Here is a 15,170-nt window from a genome sequence, read left to right as displayed (position 1 = left end):
ATAGGTCAAAGTACGGTCTTCAACACAGAGCCTTGACTCACAGAATTCAAACAGGAAAACCAACCGTCTTATCTATATAAAAAACAAGAAACTTATAACACCTATGAACCAACAAATGACACCAATAAGCAACAGGCTCCTGACCTATGACAGTCCTGTATTTCAATATTTAAATTTTTATCTTCTTTATACAGCACCAATTTTTAACTGAGATTTTACGATGGAGGTCACAGTCAACGCCTGATCATATATTATTTACAATGCTCAATTCTAAGGTAGGTGTTGTGTTAAGCACATATATTTGTGTGTAATTGTACAGTGTTCAATCCTGACTTAAAGGCATTGGTATGTGTGTTATGTGTATTTTTATGTGAATCATTTACAGTGCTTGTTTATGTATTTATGAAGTATGTGTATTGTGTATGTATGTGTGCTTATTTTACAATGCTGAGTTCAATGGTATGTTTGTTTTTATAATGTGTGGAATTATTAAGAATATCAATTTTAAGATAAGTTGCAGGGCAATTTGTTTGCTAAGATATCGGAAATCAAGGATGAATTCAGAGATATCTGTATTTTATTTTAAGCTCCAACGGCATCAATTGGTGATTTGATGTTCGCAAATTTATTTTCACCAATTGAAACCGTTGGAGCTCAAAATACAATATTGTTATCTCCTTTCTAATGAAACTAACAGAAAACAATGCCAAAAATTACATTTAAAATCAGTTATATGTCGTATGCATTTTCATAGCATCTTTTGCATGAAAATTGATGACGTTATGAAATCAAAATGAATGTTAATAACGATGTTGCATTAGAATGGTTATTAACTGTCAACAAATGCATGCAATGTGCAACAAAAGTCATTTGTAAAATAAACTTAATTCCTAAAATAATAAGTCAAATTTCAGATTTTTCATAAATTTCTTTATAAATAAATGCAGACAAGGCTGGGATTCAGTGAATAATAACTTATAGGAGAAGAAATGTGTATTCAAAATTTAGTTTGAAACGTCGAACTGTTTACAAAAAAGGTTTCAGTGACAAAGATCTTGACTTGTAGTATTTTTATGTATGATATATATGCTGTGTTTATACCAGATTCAAGGGAAATGGCCTTACCAGGTAATGATCTACTAACACAATGTAAACAAATATCATAAAATATATTGAAGGTACTTAAACATGTAAAAGGAACAAAGTATACATGTAGATATAAGGCTGCTGAGAGCATGTTTGCTATCTACTGTAGATTCATTTATTTTCATGGGTACCAATTTTCATGGATTATGGATAACTTGCATTTTTTGTGGATATTTAATTTAGTGGTTTTGCAGAAGTCTGCATACAAGCCTATAGAAAATTTGTTATTCGTTGAACATTTAATTTCTTGGTTCACCTGTACCTACGAAAACCAAGAACATTGGTATCCAACGAATAATAATGAATCCATAGTATATATCAAAGTTACATGAGAGGAAAAAAGTATATATGTAGCAATTCATATAGATAAGGCTGAAGAGAGCATGTTGGTTAATATCTATACAGTTATGGCATAATTTGATTTTTTAACAGACTCAGTAATCAAAATATCATAGGTACTTAAACATGTAAAAGAAAAAGTATATACTGCAATACATTTAGATATAAGGCTGGTGAGAGCATGTTGGTTTTGTATACAGGTTTGGCATAATTTGATTTTTTTTTAACTGACAAATTTTTTAGTAATAAAAATAAAGGTTGTTCAAGTATTAAAAGCATTAGAGGCACTATTTTCAGACTCTTAACCATGCATAATATAAAATTGAAATTTGACCCACAATTTTTAAATTTTTTGAAAATGCAATTATTTAATTGATTTTAATGTCTCTTATCAAATTCGTGAGATTTCAATTTATAAACTAAAAATATTGTTCCAATGTATTGTCAAAGAATTCAAGAGTTTAAAGAAATGTCTAATTATGCCCTCTGAATGTATGAAATGTATGTCATGTAACTGAATGATTAAATTATATTAAGAAAGAGTATACCATAATCACTTGTCTACTTAATTGATGTTTTTCTCAAACAAAATTCTGATGAGGATAGGATCATTTTCCATTTCTTCTTTTACAAATGTGTATATGTGTTTAATCTTTGTCTCTGTCCAGATCTTAATGGCATGGTTTCTGTGGATATTTAATGCATGACAAAACAAATGCGAACAATCTTTTCTATACATGTATGTCTTAGTAGATATATTTTGGGAGAGGGGTGTTAATATAAAGGGGTAATAGTATTACTGTGTGCTACAATGCTTTGTCTACCTTAGGAATAGATTACTTTTGCTGTTTTTGGCAAAACTTTTAGGAATTTTTGGTCCTCAATGCTCTTCAACTTCATACTTTATTTGTCCTTTTAAAAAAAAAAATATTCGAGCGTCACTGATGAGTCTTTTGTACACGAAACGCGCGTCTGGCGTAAATATAAAATTTCATTCCTGATATCTATAATGAGTTTATTGACAAACTTGGGAATTTCCCAGTTATTATTGATGTTAGTATCTGTGCACATCAGTGATAGAAAGACAAGTTTATAATTAAAGGGGAGAAATGTTGGTCTTGTGACCCTTGCTATTATTTCAAACTTGAGTAGCTTCTGACAGATCTTGGAACATTAGAGATACCAATAATTGCACCAGATGCACATTTGACTAAAACTATTTATAGGATTTGGAAATCTGTCAATATTTTATAAAGATTCTAGTCAAACCATTGTTTTTCAAGTGGGATTTACAATTCCAGGATTTTCTGTTTCCACCTCTTTTTTTGATGTGTTAATTAATTATCATTTTAATTTGCTGCTTTCTATATAATATGCATGCAATATTTTTTTATGGATGCTAAGCTACCCAGAGTGCATACATTCTTCTTAATCTTTAAATCAAATTATTTTCCTTTCAGATTCAGCCTCAGTTACAAATGACATGTTCACAGTTACATAAGAGAGCAGAAAGAATAGGTTGTATGTTAATGGAGAAAGGGAGATTAAATACGGGAGATCATGTTGCTCTCATTTACCCTCCAGGTAAGGGGTCCTTTCAAAGTACTATTATACTGGAGATCATTTTCCACAAGGTATTTGGTCATCTCAAACCACTATAATACTGGAGATCATGTTGCTCTCATTTACCCTCCAGGTAAGGGACCATCTCAAAATAGTATAATTCTGGAGATCATGTTACTCTGATTTGCCCACAAGGTAAGGGACAATCTCAAAATAGTATAATACTGGAGATCATGTTGCTCTGATTTACCCTCCAGGTAAGGGACAATCTCAAAAAAGTATAATACTGGTGGTCATGATGGATGCTCTGATTTACCCACCAGGTAAGGGGTCTTCTCAAAATATTATAAGGGACAATCTCAAGCTACTATAGTAAAGGTTAGGACTACAATCAATGCCTTGATATGTTGTATTTTAATGGCGAAAGATTGCCACATTGTAAAAGGTAATCTCTAAAAAGCCTATGGAGCAATGTCAAATTTCTTTAGAATTTAATTGGGTGTAGAGCTGCAATCTATGTAATGATATTTTAATCATGTTGTTCTTGTCATGACCAGTGATTACAAACTTTTATATATATAAAATGAGAACCATCTCAAAACACTAAAGTTTCAGCAAGAGGCCATCTTAGACAATTCTGATTTAGATAACGGATCATCTCAAAGTACTTTTATGAAAGTAAGAAATATTCTCATTATTATAGATGTCTATAGAATATATCAAGCTCTAAATTACTATTAGTCTGAAAATGTAAAAAAAATATACAAGATACAAAATAGTTTCAATTGAACTGATGATTAGGCAAGATGTGGAAGCAGTTCTACTTGTATGATGCTATTTATGAATATTCACTATTTTTGAGAGCAAATTTAAAAGTTATTACTGCAGATTCTTTTATTTTCCTGGGTACCAATTTTCATGGATTGCGGAAAACTTGTCTTTTCGTGGATATGTAATTTAGTGGTTTTGCCAAAGTCTGCATACAACCTGATAGAAAATTTGTAATTGGTGATTCACCTGTTCCCACAAAAACCATGAAAACTGATATCCAACGAATAATGTTGAATCCACAGTAGTTGATTATTAAGTTATGCTTCCTTGCATTCTAATTATCACAATTCCTTTTCTCTTTCAGGTATAGAATTGATAGCTGCTTTCTATGGTTGTTTGTATGTGGGTTGTGTTCCCGTGACGATACGACCGCCCCACCCACAGAATATTGCCACAACATTACCAACAGTTAAAATGATAGTTGAAGTCAGCAAAGCATCAGCCATATTAACCAGTTCTATGGTACTGAAGCTGATGAAATCAAAGGTTTGTATTTCATACCTTTTACCTTTTCCTCTAACATTACTGATATTTTGGGGGTAAGATATTTGAAAACTGTGAAAGTATTGACTTCCATAGAGACTTAAAATTTCTATTTTTTTTTTCAACCATAAAATTTAGGACTGACTATTCAGAAATCGTTGTTAACTGCCTTTCCTGTTGCCTCCATGCAGGAGGTTATGGGAATCAGACCATCGTCCATGTATAACCAAAGACTTGAACATTTTTATTTGCTGCTTCTTGGCACACAGCATTTAGGAGTACGAACAAAGACTAGTCAGCTTGAAGTTAGAATAATGTGTCATGTCTTCTTTCAAACTGTTACCTTGTGAACTAACATGATGAAATTGATGCTTAACCAGTTTTTCATATAAATATATTACATTATCCTGCAATCTCCTTTTCTACTATTCTTATACAGGTGTACAGATAACATGAAGTGATAAAGATATACTAGATGAATATAGCAAATCTCCTGGTATCTTGCTCCTTTTGCGAGTGAACGGTTATGTCAAATGACTGGTTACATCACAGTTCAAATTGGGGTCCTCATTGCGGTCTGCATCTTAGTGATATTGATTTCATTCAAAAATAAATTCAACAATTGGGATAAAAAAAAATGTCCAAAATAAATAAAAATAGTAAACAGATATTGTCTATTTAACATGTTCTAGTCCTATTTGCCACTAAACATAAACATCCACCTATCATCCCCATCTCCAATCAATCAATTTTTATAATAGATAAAATATTAATTGTCACTTTAGGAAGCTGTCTCTATAGTGGAACCAAAGTCATGGCCTTCATTTATAGACACAGATGATTTAAGCAAGAAGAAAATCCAGGCCATTTACCGAGCACCTACTCCAGAAATGATTTGTTATCTGGACTTCAGTGTTTCTACTACAGGGATGTTAGCAGGTGTTAAGGTAAGGAACAAACCAGTATAAAGTTTGTGTTTGTTGAACATTGTTTACCCATGAAATATACTAAATTGGTATTCCACAAATAATTATAAATAATTGATTGAAGAAGACATCATTTATTAAAAGTATTTTATGTTAGAATTTCATCAATCAAGCATCAATAATATTTAATATACACTGATAATCATTGTAGTGGTCAGTGAAGCGAAATATACCAAACAGTACTAGTGGGTTATTTTCGCAGGGTGTAAATTTTCGTGGATAGAACAAAATTGCCAAAATAAAATTCCGCCAATTTAAAAGTGTATATGCAAAGGTATTGATAAAAGTTTTGAATCCGCCAAAATACTCTGTATACCTTATTCAATGAAAATCCTGAAAGGAGTAGGTCTGGTAAGACCCTTTTTTGGCCCAAAAATATAACAGTTTCAAAAAATTGTTAAAATGTAAACTTTAAGCTCTTTATTGGAAAGTAGAAATCTTCTGCTACATAAATATGGGCTGTTTTTGACAATACAATGCACATATATCGAGTACTAGAATTATTAAGTCATGCTAAATTACTGAAATCTTCGTCTGAAATGAAAGTGGCCGCATTTGTGTTCATTCTTAAAATTGAAATGTAAATTGTATTTGATGAAAATACATAACATATATAAAGGTTGAGGATGAACATGGATGTGGCCACTTTCAATTTTGACAATAACCATCTGAAAAGTGACATTTTTTGGCACATTTGATAGATTTTTCATATTTAAGCTTGAATCGGAGTGTTTTTAATGACTAAATCTTTCACATAAACTTATTGAATCAACTTAAATAGACACTTAAGTGTTTAAAAAGTGTCCAAAATCTTTCCTCAGATGAACCTGAAATTTGAGGCCAAAATCGGCTCTTACCAGACCTACTCCTTTAACACCCACGAAATAACTTGCTATATATAGTACCATATTCCTGCCTATTTCATGGAAGCTAAATATACGATATTCTCTGCCTATTTCAATGGAGCAAACTAGACCATGCATATTCTCATTTATGATTAATAATATATTTTTTTCTTTTGTAGATGTCTCATGCTGCTGCAACTGCCCTCTGCAGAGCAATCAAACTTCAATGTGAATTTTACCCTTCAAGGGACGTAACTCTGTGTTTAGATCCATATTGTGGATTAGGCTTTGTTCTATGGTGTCTCACTAGGTGAGTGTTACAATCTGGAGAATTATGGGTAAATTCAATGTTTGTACTCCAAATTAAAAAAAAGATCATGACATGGTTTGAATATTTTTTTAGGTCAGAATTACATACCAACCAGATAAAACAAAAGTAATGCAAAATTTATAATTGCTGCTTATTTGTTTATAGTGTGACATTTAGGAGTAAAAGTTAAAGCAAAGACTGGTCAGCTCTGAGTCAAGAAAAAGTGTATTGTAGGGTGATAGATTTACCTTGTTAACTATCATATTAACAGCCCTGTCGCTGACCATTTAAGGTGGCACCCAACACTTACAGGAAAATTAATTTGGCTCGTTTAATTTTCATAAAATTTTGACAAAGCATATACTTTGACCTTTTGACAAAAATATAAAAATTGAAAAAAAAATTGAACCACCAATTTTATCAGAAAAATTACACTGGTTATATAGCAGTTTGACAGACACTAGTTTTGATCATTGAGAAGCATTATCCCTTAACAACACAATGTAATTAAAACATTTAGCTGATCTTACAGAGTTATCTCCCTGTAGTGTTAGTACCACCTTAATATATTTTCTAACGATATTTCAGTAAATCAGAAGCCATTTGTCATTTCATTTCAATCAAAAACACCCATTCAAATTTGATAACAAAAATTAATTGTTATGAAGAGGTCATTTCTGATAACTGTTTCTTTTTCTATTTCAGTATATATTCAGGTCATCATTCCATACTGATAGCTCCGTCAGAAGTAGAAACAAATCCAGCCGTGTGGCTCACTGCTGTTAGTAATTATAAAGGTAAACATTTATTCCTTGTTATACTGATAGCTCCGTCAGAAGTAGAAACAAATCCAGCCGTGTGGCTCACTGCTGTTAGTAATTATAAAGGTAAACATTTATTCCTTGTTATACTGATAGCTCCATCAGAAGTAGAAACAAATCCAGCCGTGTGGCCCACTGCTGTTAGTAATTATAAAGGTAAACATTTATTCCTTGTTATACTGATAGCTCCATCAGAAGTAGAATCAAATCCAGCCGTGTGGCTCACTGCTGTTAGTAATTATAAAGGTAAACATTTATTCCTTGTTATACTGATAGCTCCGTCAGAAGTAGAAACAAATCCAGCCGTGTGGCTCACTGCTGTTAGTAATTATAAAGGTAAACATTTATTCCTTGTTATACTGATAGCTCCGTCAGAAGTAGAAACAAATCCAGCCTTGTGGCTCACTGCTGTTAGTAATTATAAAGGTAAACATTTATTCCTTGTTATACTGATAGCTCCGTCAGAAGTAGAAACAAATCCAGCCGTGTGGCTCACTGCTGTTAGTAATTATAAAGGTAAACATTTATTCCTTGAATTTTCATTTTTAGCTTACTGGTGCCTGAGGCCCCATGTGAGCTTATGCCATCACTTTGCGTCTGTCTTTGTCCGTAGTCGTCTGTTGTCGTAAACTATTTAAAAAATCTTCTCCCCTGAAACTACTTGGCCAAATACCTTCAAACTTTAACCAAATGTTCCTTAGGGTATCTAGTTAAAAATTGCAATCGAAATTTTGATCCATCGACAAACATAGCCGCCATGGCTAAAATAGAACATAGGTGTCAAATGCAGTTTTTGGCTTATATCTCAGCAAATCTGACATGAAGGTTTAATTGTTCAATTGGTCAAGATCTATCAGCCCTGAAATTTTCAGACCAATCCAACAACCCATTGTTGGGTTGCTGCCACTAAATTGTTAGTTTTAAGGAAATTTTGCAGTTTTTTGTTATTATCTTGAATATTATTATAGATAGATATAAACTAAACAGCAATAATGTTCAGGAAAGTAAGATCTACAAAAAAGTTAATATGAACAAAATGGTCAATTGACCCCTTAAGGAGTTATTGCCCTTTAAAGACAATTTTCCACAATTTGTTCATCAAGTTTGCTAATATTTAAAAATCTTCTCCTTTGAAAAACAGGTGAGCGATTCAGGCTAATGAGAGCCTCTTGTTTTCTTTAGCTGTGTTGTCTGCACTGAAATTGTTTAAAAATGAACACTTATAGTCCACTGATGATACATGAAAAGTTCAAATAAAATTTGATGTGTTAATGAATGGCTATTATCTATTTTGAATTTATTGAACCATAAAACTAATTTATGAAGCAGATTATGTAAAATGTGAAGAGTCAAAAATTAGTTTTATGGTTCAATAAAATCAAAATGAATTATTGCCATTCATTATAAATAAATTTCTATCAAAGCTAATGCTCAAAGAACTTTTTATATTAGCAATAACAACGAACACACATGTTGGCGTATGAATACACAACGGTCAAAGTGGGTGTGTCGCCATCAAAATTGACAACATTGAAAATAAAACTAATAATTTTAACCAATCAGAAGACAGTAAAAACACAAAATTTATTTATTTGTGAATGTTGTTGTATGACAACCTTACAACATCAGATGAAAGAAATATACTTTATGAAATCATCACTTTTTATGGGATAGATGCCTGTGTCATATAAGCTACAATTTGGTATTAGTTGTGAATTTCCTCAACAGCAATTGACATCTTCAATAAACAATGTACATGGTGTGGAAAGCACTTGTTAATTTTGATTTGTTCAACATTGTTTTAGATGACTTCATAATACATGAATAGATTTAGAGGGAATACTTGGATTTCAACAAAGAATTTCTAATGTAATTTTGAATAAATAATATTTTAAGTTTTGTATATCTTTTTTGTGTAGTTCGTGATACATTTTGTTCGTATGGTGTGATGGAGTTGTGTACAAGAGGACTTGGAACATCAACGGCCACATTAAAGGTAAGATTTCATATCTTTATATAAAAATATTCTAATACAGATAATCCAGGACAGATGCAGTGTCAAAGAAAAGGGGGAGTAATTGTAAACCATGTTAAAACTACTGCTGAAAATGATTCAAAGGGGAGAGACGGAGTATGACCCCTTATTATCCCAACTACTGAATAAGCCACTGAGCTATTTAAGATTTTATATGACAACTACAGTGATTACTAGGTTGTCAACTGTAAGATTGTAAATCTTGTTTAACCCTTTCGCCGATGAGTCCCGGTTTACCGGGATTCACGCTTCAGACAGCTGACGACGAGTCCCGTTTTACCGGGATCAGAATACATCTTTTATATTTCCCGCTCAAAACAGTGCAAACATGAGTTATCTTTCTTTGATGAATACCCGGATGAAAGTGTAAACATGTCGCTTCCGTTTGTTGAAAACCGTGTCAAAATCAGAGATAATTTACGGAATTTACGAGAATTTGAAATGAGGGAACATTTTTTTTGAAAGAATATGGAAGAATTGAAGCCAAACTAGTATACTTTTTTGGCATAAAATGTCGTTTTATGTACAAAAACACTTGGAATGGACATCGTTCAGTGCGAGGAATTTGTACAGCCTCATAAAATTTTTCAAAAGTTTGCCGTTTTGGGTTAAAAAATTACGATTTCGGGTTAAAGAGCCGAATTTTGAGAATTTCACCTAGATAATGCCGAAAATTTGAAAATTTGAATATTTTATGAGGAAAAAATTATCAAAACATGAATAAAACTGTGAACATGGTGTTAGTGAATGTAATACACAAATAACTACAAACAAGTTTTTATTGACATTTATTATGAAGATCTCCCACTTGAGCAATAGTAGCCAGGGAAGCCATCGTCTCAGAGTAGCTTCTGTCTGGGCAGCAATCGGTGAAAGGGTTAAAAAGACGTAAGACACTATAATAAATGTTTTGAAGAAAAGCAAAAAGATATATTATTAAGACACCAAAACATAAGTATTGAAGATACCAGAATACATAAAGTATTGAAGATACCAAAATATAAATATTGAAGATACCAAAATATAGATATTGAAGATACCAAAATACATAAAGTATTGAAGATACCAAAATATAGATATTGAAGATACCAAAATATAGATATTGAAGAAACCGAAATGTAGATATTGTAGATACCGAAATATAGATATTGAAGATACCAAAATATAGGTATTGAAGATACATGTACTAAAACACATAGGAGTATGTTGAATAATACTGTATCAAGGAAATCTGCAATTTTAACTCTTAATCCTTTTGACCTTTCAGGCTCGTGGTGTGAATTTATCATGTGTGCGTACCTGTTGTGTGATATCAGAGGAGCGTCCAAGGATCCAGCTGACCACATCTTTCACCAAATTATTTGCCAATCTTGGTCTTTCTCTGAGAGCTGTTAGTACAAGTTTTGGTTGTAGGGTCAACTTAGGCATGTGCTTACAAGTAAGTATACTATTGATTTTTATGCCCCATTTATGGGCATTATGTTTTCTGGTCTGTGAGTTCGTCCTTCCTTTCGTTCGTTAGTCCTTTCGTCCGTTCGTCTGTTCGTCTGTTCATCTGCCCCGGTTCAGGTTAAAGTTTTTGGTCGAGGTAGTTTTTGATGAAATTGAAGTCCAATTAACTTGAAACTTATTACAAATGTTCCCTATGATATGATCTTTCTAATTTTATTGCCTAATTAGAGATTTTCCCATTTTTTCACGGTCCACTGAATTTAGAAAATGATAGTGCGGTTGGGGTATCCGTGTACTGGGGACACATTCTTGTTTTAGAAATGTTTTAGGTAAAAACAATGGGGTTATACATAACACCAAAGTAGTTGAGAAAGTTTAGGCCTAAGAAAATATTTGAACCTGGACCTTTTGGTCTGGCAATAAAACCCATGTATAAACAAGGCTTGTTTTTTTTTAGCAGTGATTAATGTACAAGTAAAGTGAAGGTCATAACTATTTGAATTTAAGCAATCAACAATCAGTAGATTGGTTAATCAATGTTGTAAATGCATATCAAAACTTTGAAGTTATCAACTATTTCAGCAATCATGAAGCTGTAGCACTAAGTTCCTTATTATTTGTGGGTTACCAATGTTCTTGAATTTTAACCATAATTTTTAAATGTGTCTTTTATAACTGTATATATTTATTGTTTTAGGGAGCATCCTGTCCTAATTGTACCACAGTATATGTAGATATGAGGGCCCTCAGGAATGATAGAGTTACCCTAGTGGAGAAAGGAAGTCCTCATAGTCTGTGTGTAATGGAGTCTGGCAAGGTTTGTATTAGATGGAAACCATTTGTTTATTTGGTGGGGGGCTAGATAGTTATAGACTTAATATTCATTTTCTTCTGTTAATTTTTTTTTCAATTTTGAACACAACTATTTCATGCATTTGTGTAGCAGAAGAATTTTTTTTTGTCCTGTCCAGGCCATGAAATTCATTTCTAGAATAATTATTATACCCCCACTTTAAAAAATTGGGGGTTTACTGTTTCACCTCTGACTGTCCATCCCTCAGTCTATCCATCCTTATATAAGTTAGCTATACTGTGTGATGCTTTTTTTAGATTCATCACTCAACAACTTGCTGTTTACCAAACACTTTTTATCATTTTACACATCATACATAGCTAAGTTGAAAATTTTCGTTACATTTTTCTGACTACAATACAAGGATTTCTGAAATTTGGTTTCAGGTTTTATATAAGTCAGATTTACCTTGTGATGGGTTTTCAGGTTCATCACAGAACAACTTCCTGTTTTCTTGAAATATTTTTGCGGGTTTATCATCAGTTAGCAGTAGCTTACAGTTTTACTTGTTTTTACTGCTAAAATAAATCTTTCAATTAAATGTAAATATCTGTTTCAGCTTCTGCCTGGAGTAAAAGTTGTGATAGCTAACCCAGACACTAAAGGACAGTGTGCAGATTCACACTTAGGAGAGGTAAGGTTCTATCTTATAACCATGAACAGACATAATCTATTCCTTATGATACTTGTGTAGTATTAGCAAGTATTATGAACATTTTTCAAAGGAAAGTGTTTTTTTTTTAAACTTGAATGAAATCATTTCATTTAGAAAAGATACCCCATGAATAAACACCTTCTATTCCTTATTGGTACTTGTATAGTACCATCAGGTATTGAGAACAATTCAAAGGAGAGTTTTGTTTTAAAACTAAAATAAGATGCAGATAAAAAAGTGAGGAACAATTTTTTGTGGAGAAGGAGGACATGTACAAATACCACAATATTATTTGTGTTTCCTACATATGGAATTGTCTCATTTTAAAGTTTATACATCTAAATGTTTTAAAGATTTGTATCATTCAAATGACCGAATGAAATTTTCAGAATACAGCTGACTTGACATGTTTTTATTCAAACTGTGAAAGTATGTGTTAAAATCTAGAATTATTGTAAAACAAATTATTTCAGATTTGGGTACACAGCCCCCATAATGCAGCAGGATATTCCAGTATCTATGGTGATGATTCCCTTCATGGCGACCATTTTGATTCCCGTCTAGCCACAGGTGATATCCATACTTCCTATGCCAGGACGGGATATTTGGGATTTGTCCGCCGAACAGATCTGACACAAAGTGATGGAGGTAAATACACTGATACACTAGATTCTAATTATTCCATTTTAGTGTTATAAGTACAGTTACTCTGACTACATCCATTGATATGTTTTTAAGGAGAATGGATTGCTATAAAACAATTCCATATTGCTTAGATTTTGGATTTTTGTATTAAGGAGAGAGGAAGGAACACAAACTACTGAAGAACTGCATAATGGATCTAGGCAAAAATGTAGATTTGTTGGGGGAAATGCTGGCATTTTTTAATTAGGTTTTTGAATTAAGTGGCGATGAGGTCACTTTGTGGGCCCATTACTAAATCAGTAAAATGAAGAAAAACTTTTTTTTTACAGAAAAACAGGTCACTATGTCAGCATTTTGTAGGTTTAAGAAAAAAAGTAGAGGGGGGGAAAAAAACCTCCATGTTATTAAATATAAACAATTACTTTTCAGGTCGCCATGATGCTATTTTCGTTGTTGGATCTTTAGATGAAACTGTGATGTTAAGAGGAATGAGATATCATCCCATAGATATAGAAACAAGTGTTCTACGTTCTCATAGGAAGATCTGTGAATGGTAAGAACATAAAAAATATTTAATATAAATTCAGAAATTATTGCAATTTTGACTAAAATGCGATTTATATTTTTGCGATATTAAGAAAATTCCTGTTTAATTCATATAAAAAATTTCAAAATGCAAGTTTAAATTATTGGGAATATTACAATAAATTATTAATAAAAACATCACAATAATTTCTGAAGTTACAGTAATGTATTTAAAAGGTTCACCTCTACTTCTTTGTTTCAGCACTATAACCTGTATAAAAATAATTATGAAATATCAAAAACTACAAATTGCAAGTGGAAGAATGACATGTCAAAAAGAAAATGAAACCAAACATTACAGAGAAACTAAAAACTGTTCCGATTTACTCCACCTTAAATTTCAGCATTTCCACACACAAATCAAAATTTGTTACTGTAGAAAAAAAGTGAAGCAGAAGGCACTAAAGAGACAATAAAAACATCATAATTCAAAGTAATCCAGAAGGGATTTCAGGTGTTCCAAATCCTGCTTCATATGTGACACATGTCAAGTTGCTCGTGGTAGATAAATATTTGTTAAAAAAGGTAAAAAGGTTCTTGAAACAATATTTTTAGATGCCAAAATATCTAAGGAAATTTCTGTAAATTTTGACAATCGAATTTCCTTTTTCATTCTGTGTCTTTTTTTCAGTGCTGTGTTTACATGGACTAATCTACTAGTGGTTGTAGTTGAACTGGAAGGACATGAAAACGAGGCTCTTGACCTTGTTCCCTTGGTAACCAATGTGACATTAGAAGAACATTATTTAATAGTTGGTGTTGTAGTCGTCGTTGATCCAGGTGTCATTCCCATCAACTCCCGAGGAGAGAAACAACGCATGCATCTACGTGATGGTTTCCTGGCAGACCAGCTGGACCCGATCTACGTCGCCTATAATATGTAATGACACCATCTTTGTCACCTATTATATGTAACATTACGAAGAAATAATCACACATACAAGAAATTCAAGAATTGACTGTTTGGTTCATTCTTTCCATTATGGTTGATTCATGTCTCAATTGAAGCTTACATGCTATCATTAAAAGTGCGCAGAACATGGCCAGCTATGTCGTCTATAATATGTAGTGACACAATCTATGTCAACTATTATATGTAACATTTCGAAGAAATAATCATTAACCAGAGTTCTTGAAATCTTTTTTCCCCTGGTGGTCCTTGAGGGAAATATGCTGGTATTTGCTATTATTTATATTGCAAAATACTGAATTTGTGCAGATCCAATGCAAATTTGGTGGACAAAACCTAAGAACCACCAATTGTCAAGAACTCTGCATTAACATACAAGAAAATCAAGTTTTATTTCTTTCCTGGCTGACCAGCTGGACCCCATCTATGTCGCCTATTATATGTAACATTACGAAGAAATAATCATTAACCAGAGTTCTTGAAATCTTTTTTCCCCTAGAGGTCCTTTAGGGAAATTTGCTGGTATTCGCTATTATTTAAATTTTGGTGGTCAAAACCGTAAGATCACATTTTCGAGAACTCTGCATTAACATACAAGAAAATCAAGAATTTGCCTGTTTCACAATTGATTTGTTAGAATTTATTAGTGTCTCATATCTAATTGAAGCTTACATGCTATTATTAAAAGTGTGCAGAACATAGCAAGCTTAA

The 15,170-nt window shown here is 32.4% G+C and overlaps 1 protein-coding gene across 7 annotated transcripts in view; it reads left to right on the top strand.

Moving 5' to 3' along the window:
* Positions 1-14,566, top strand: part of LOC143059850 (disco-interacting protein 2 homolog C-like) — an 86,523-nt gene extending 71,957 nt beyond the window's left edge. For 6 of the 7 annotated variants that reach the window (XM_076233417.1, XM_076233420.1, XM_076233418.1 and 3 more), the window contains 14 exons: positions 195-275; positions 1,105-1,128; positions 2,946-3,069; positions 4,184-4,365; positions 5,148-5,309; positions 6,373-6,503; positions 7,209-7,300; positions 9,244-9,320; positions 10,627-10,797; positions 11,509-11,628; positions 12,224-12,298; positions 12,793-12,967; positions 13,394-13,517; positions 14,181-14,566. In XM_076233417.1, the coding sequence (XP_076089532.1) occupies positions 195-275; positions 1,105-1,128; positions 2,946-3,069; positions 4,184-4,365; positions 5,148-5,309; positions 6,373-6,503; positions 7,209-7,300; positions 9,244-9,320; positions 10,627-10,797; positions 11,509-11,628; positions 12,224-12,298; positions 12,793-12,967; positions 13,394-13,517; positions 14,181-14,433 (1,791 nt within the window). In that variant the 3' untranslated portion in view covers positions 14,434-14,566. The remainder of the gene's footprint in view (positions 1-194; positions 276-1,104; positions 1,129-2,945; positions 3,070-4,183; positions 4,366-5,147; positions 5,310-6,372; positions 6,504-7,208; positions 7,301-9,243; positions 9,321-10,626; positions 10,798-11,508; positions 11,629-12,223; positions 12,299-12,792; positions 12,968-13,393; positions 13,518-14,180) is intronic. The other variant, XM_076233419.1, reaches the window with a different exon arrangement.
* The last annotated feature ends 604 nt before the right edge of the window (positions 14,567-15,170 follow it).

The sequence above is a fragment of the Mytilus galloprovincialis genome, chromosome 14, assembly GCF_965363235.1.
Source record: "Mytilus galloprovincialis chromosome 14, xbMytGall1.hap1.1, whole genome shotgun sequence".
Lineage (NCBI taxonomy): Eukaryota > Metazoa > Mollusca > Bivalvia > Mytilida > Mytilidae > Mytilus > Mytilus galloprovincialis.
The sequence above is the reverse complement of the archived record's forward strand: the minus strand, read 5'-3'. Positions and strand labels throughout refer to the sequence as shown.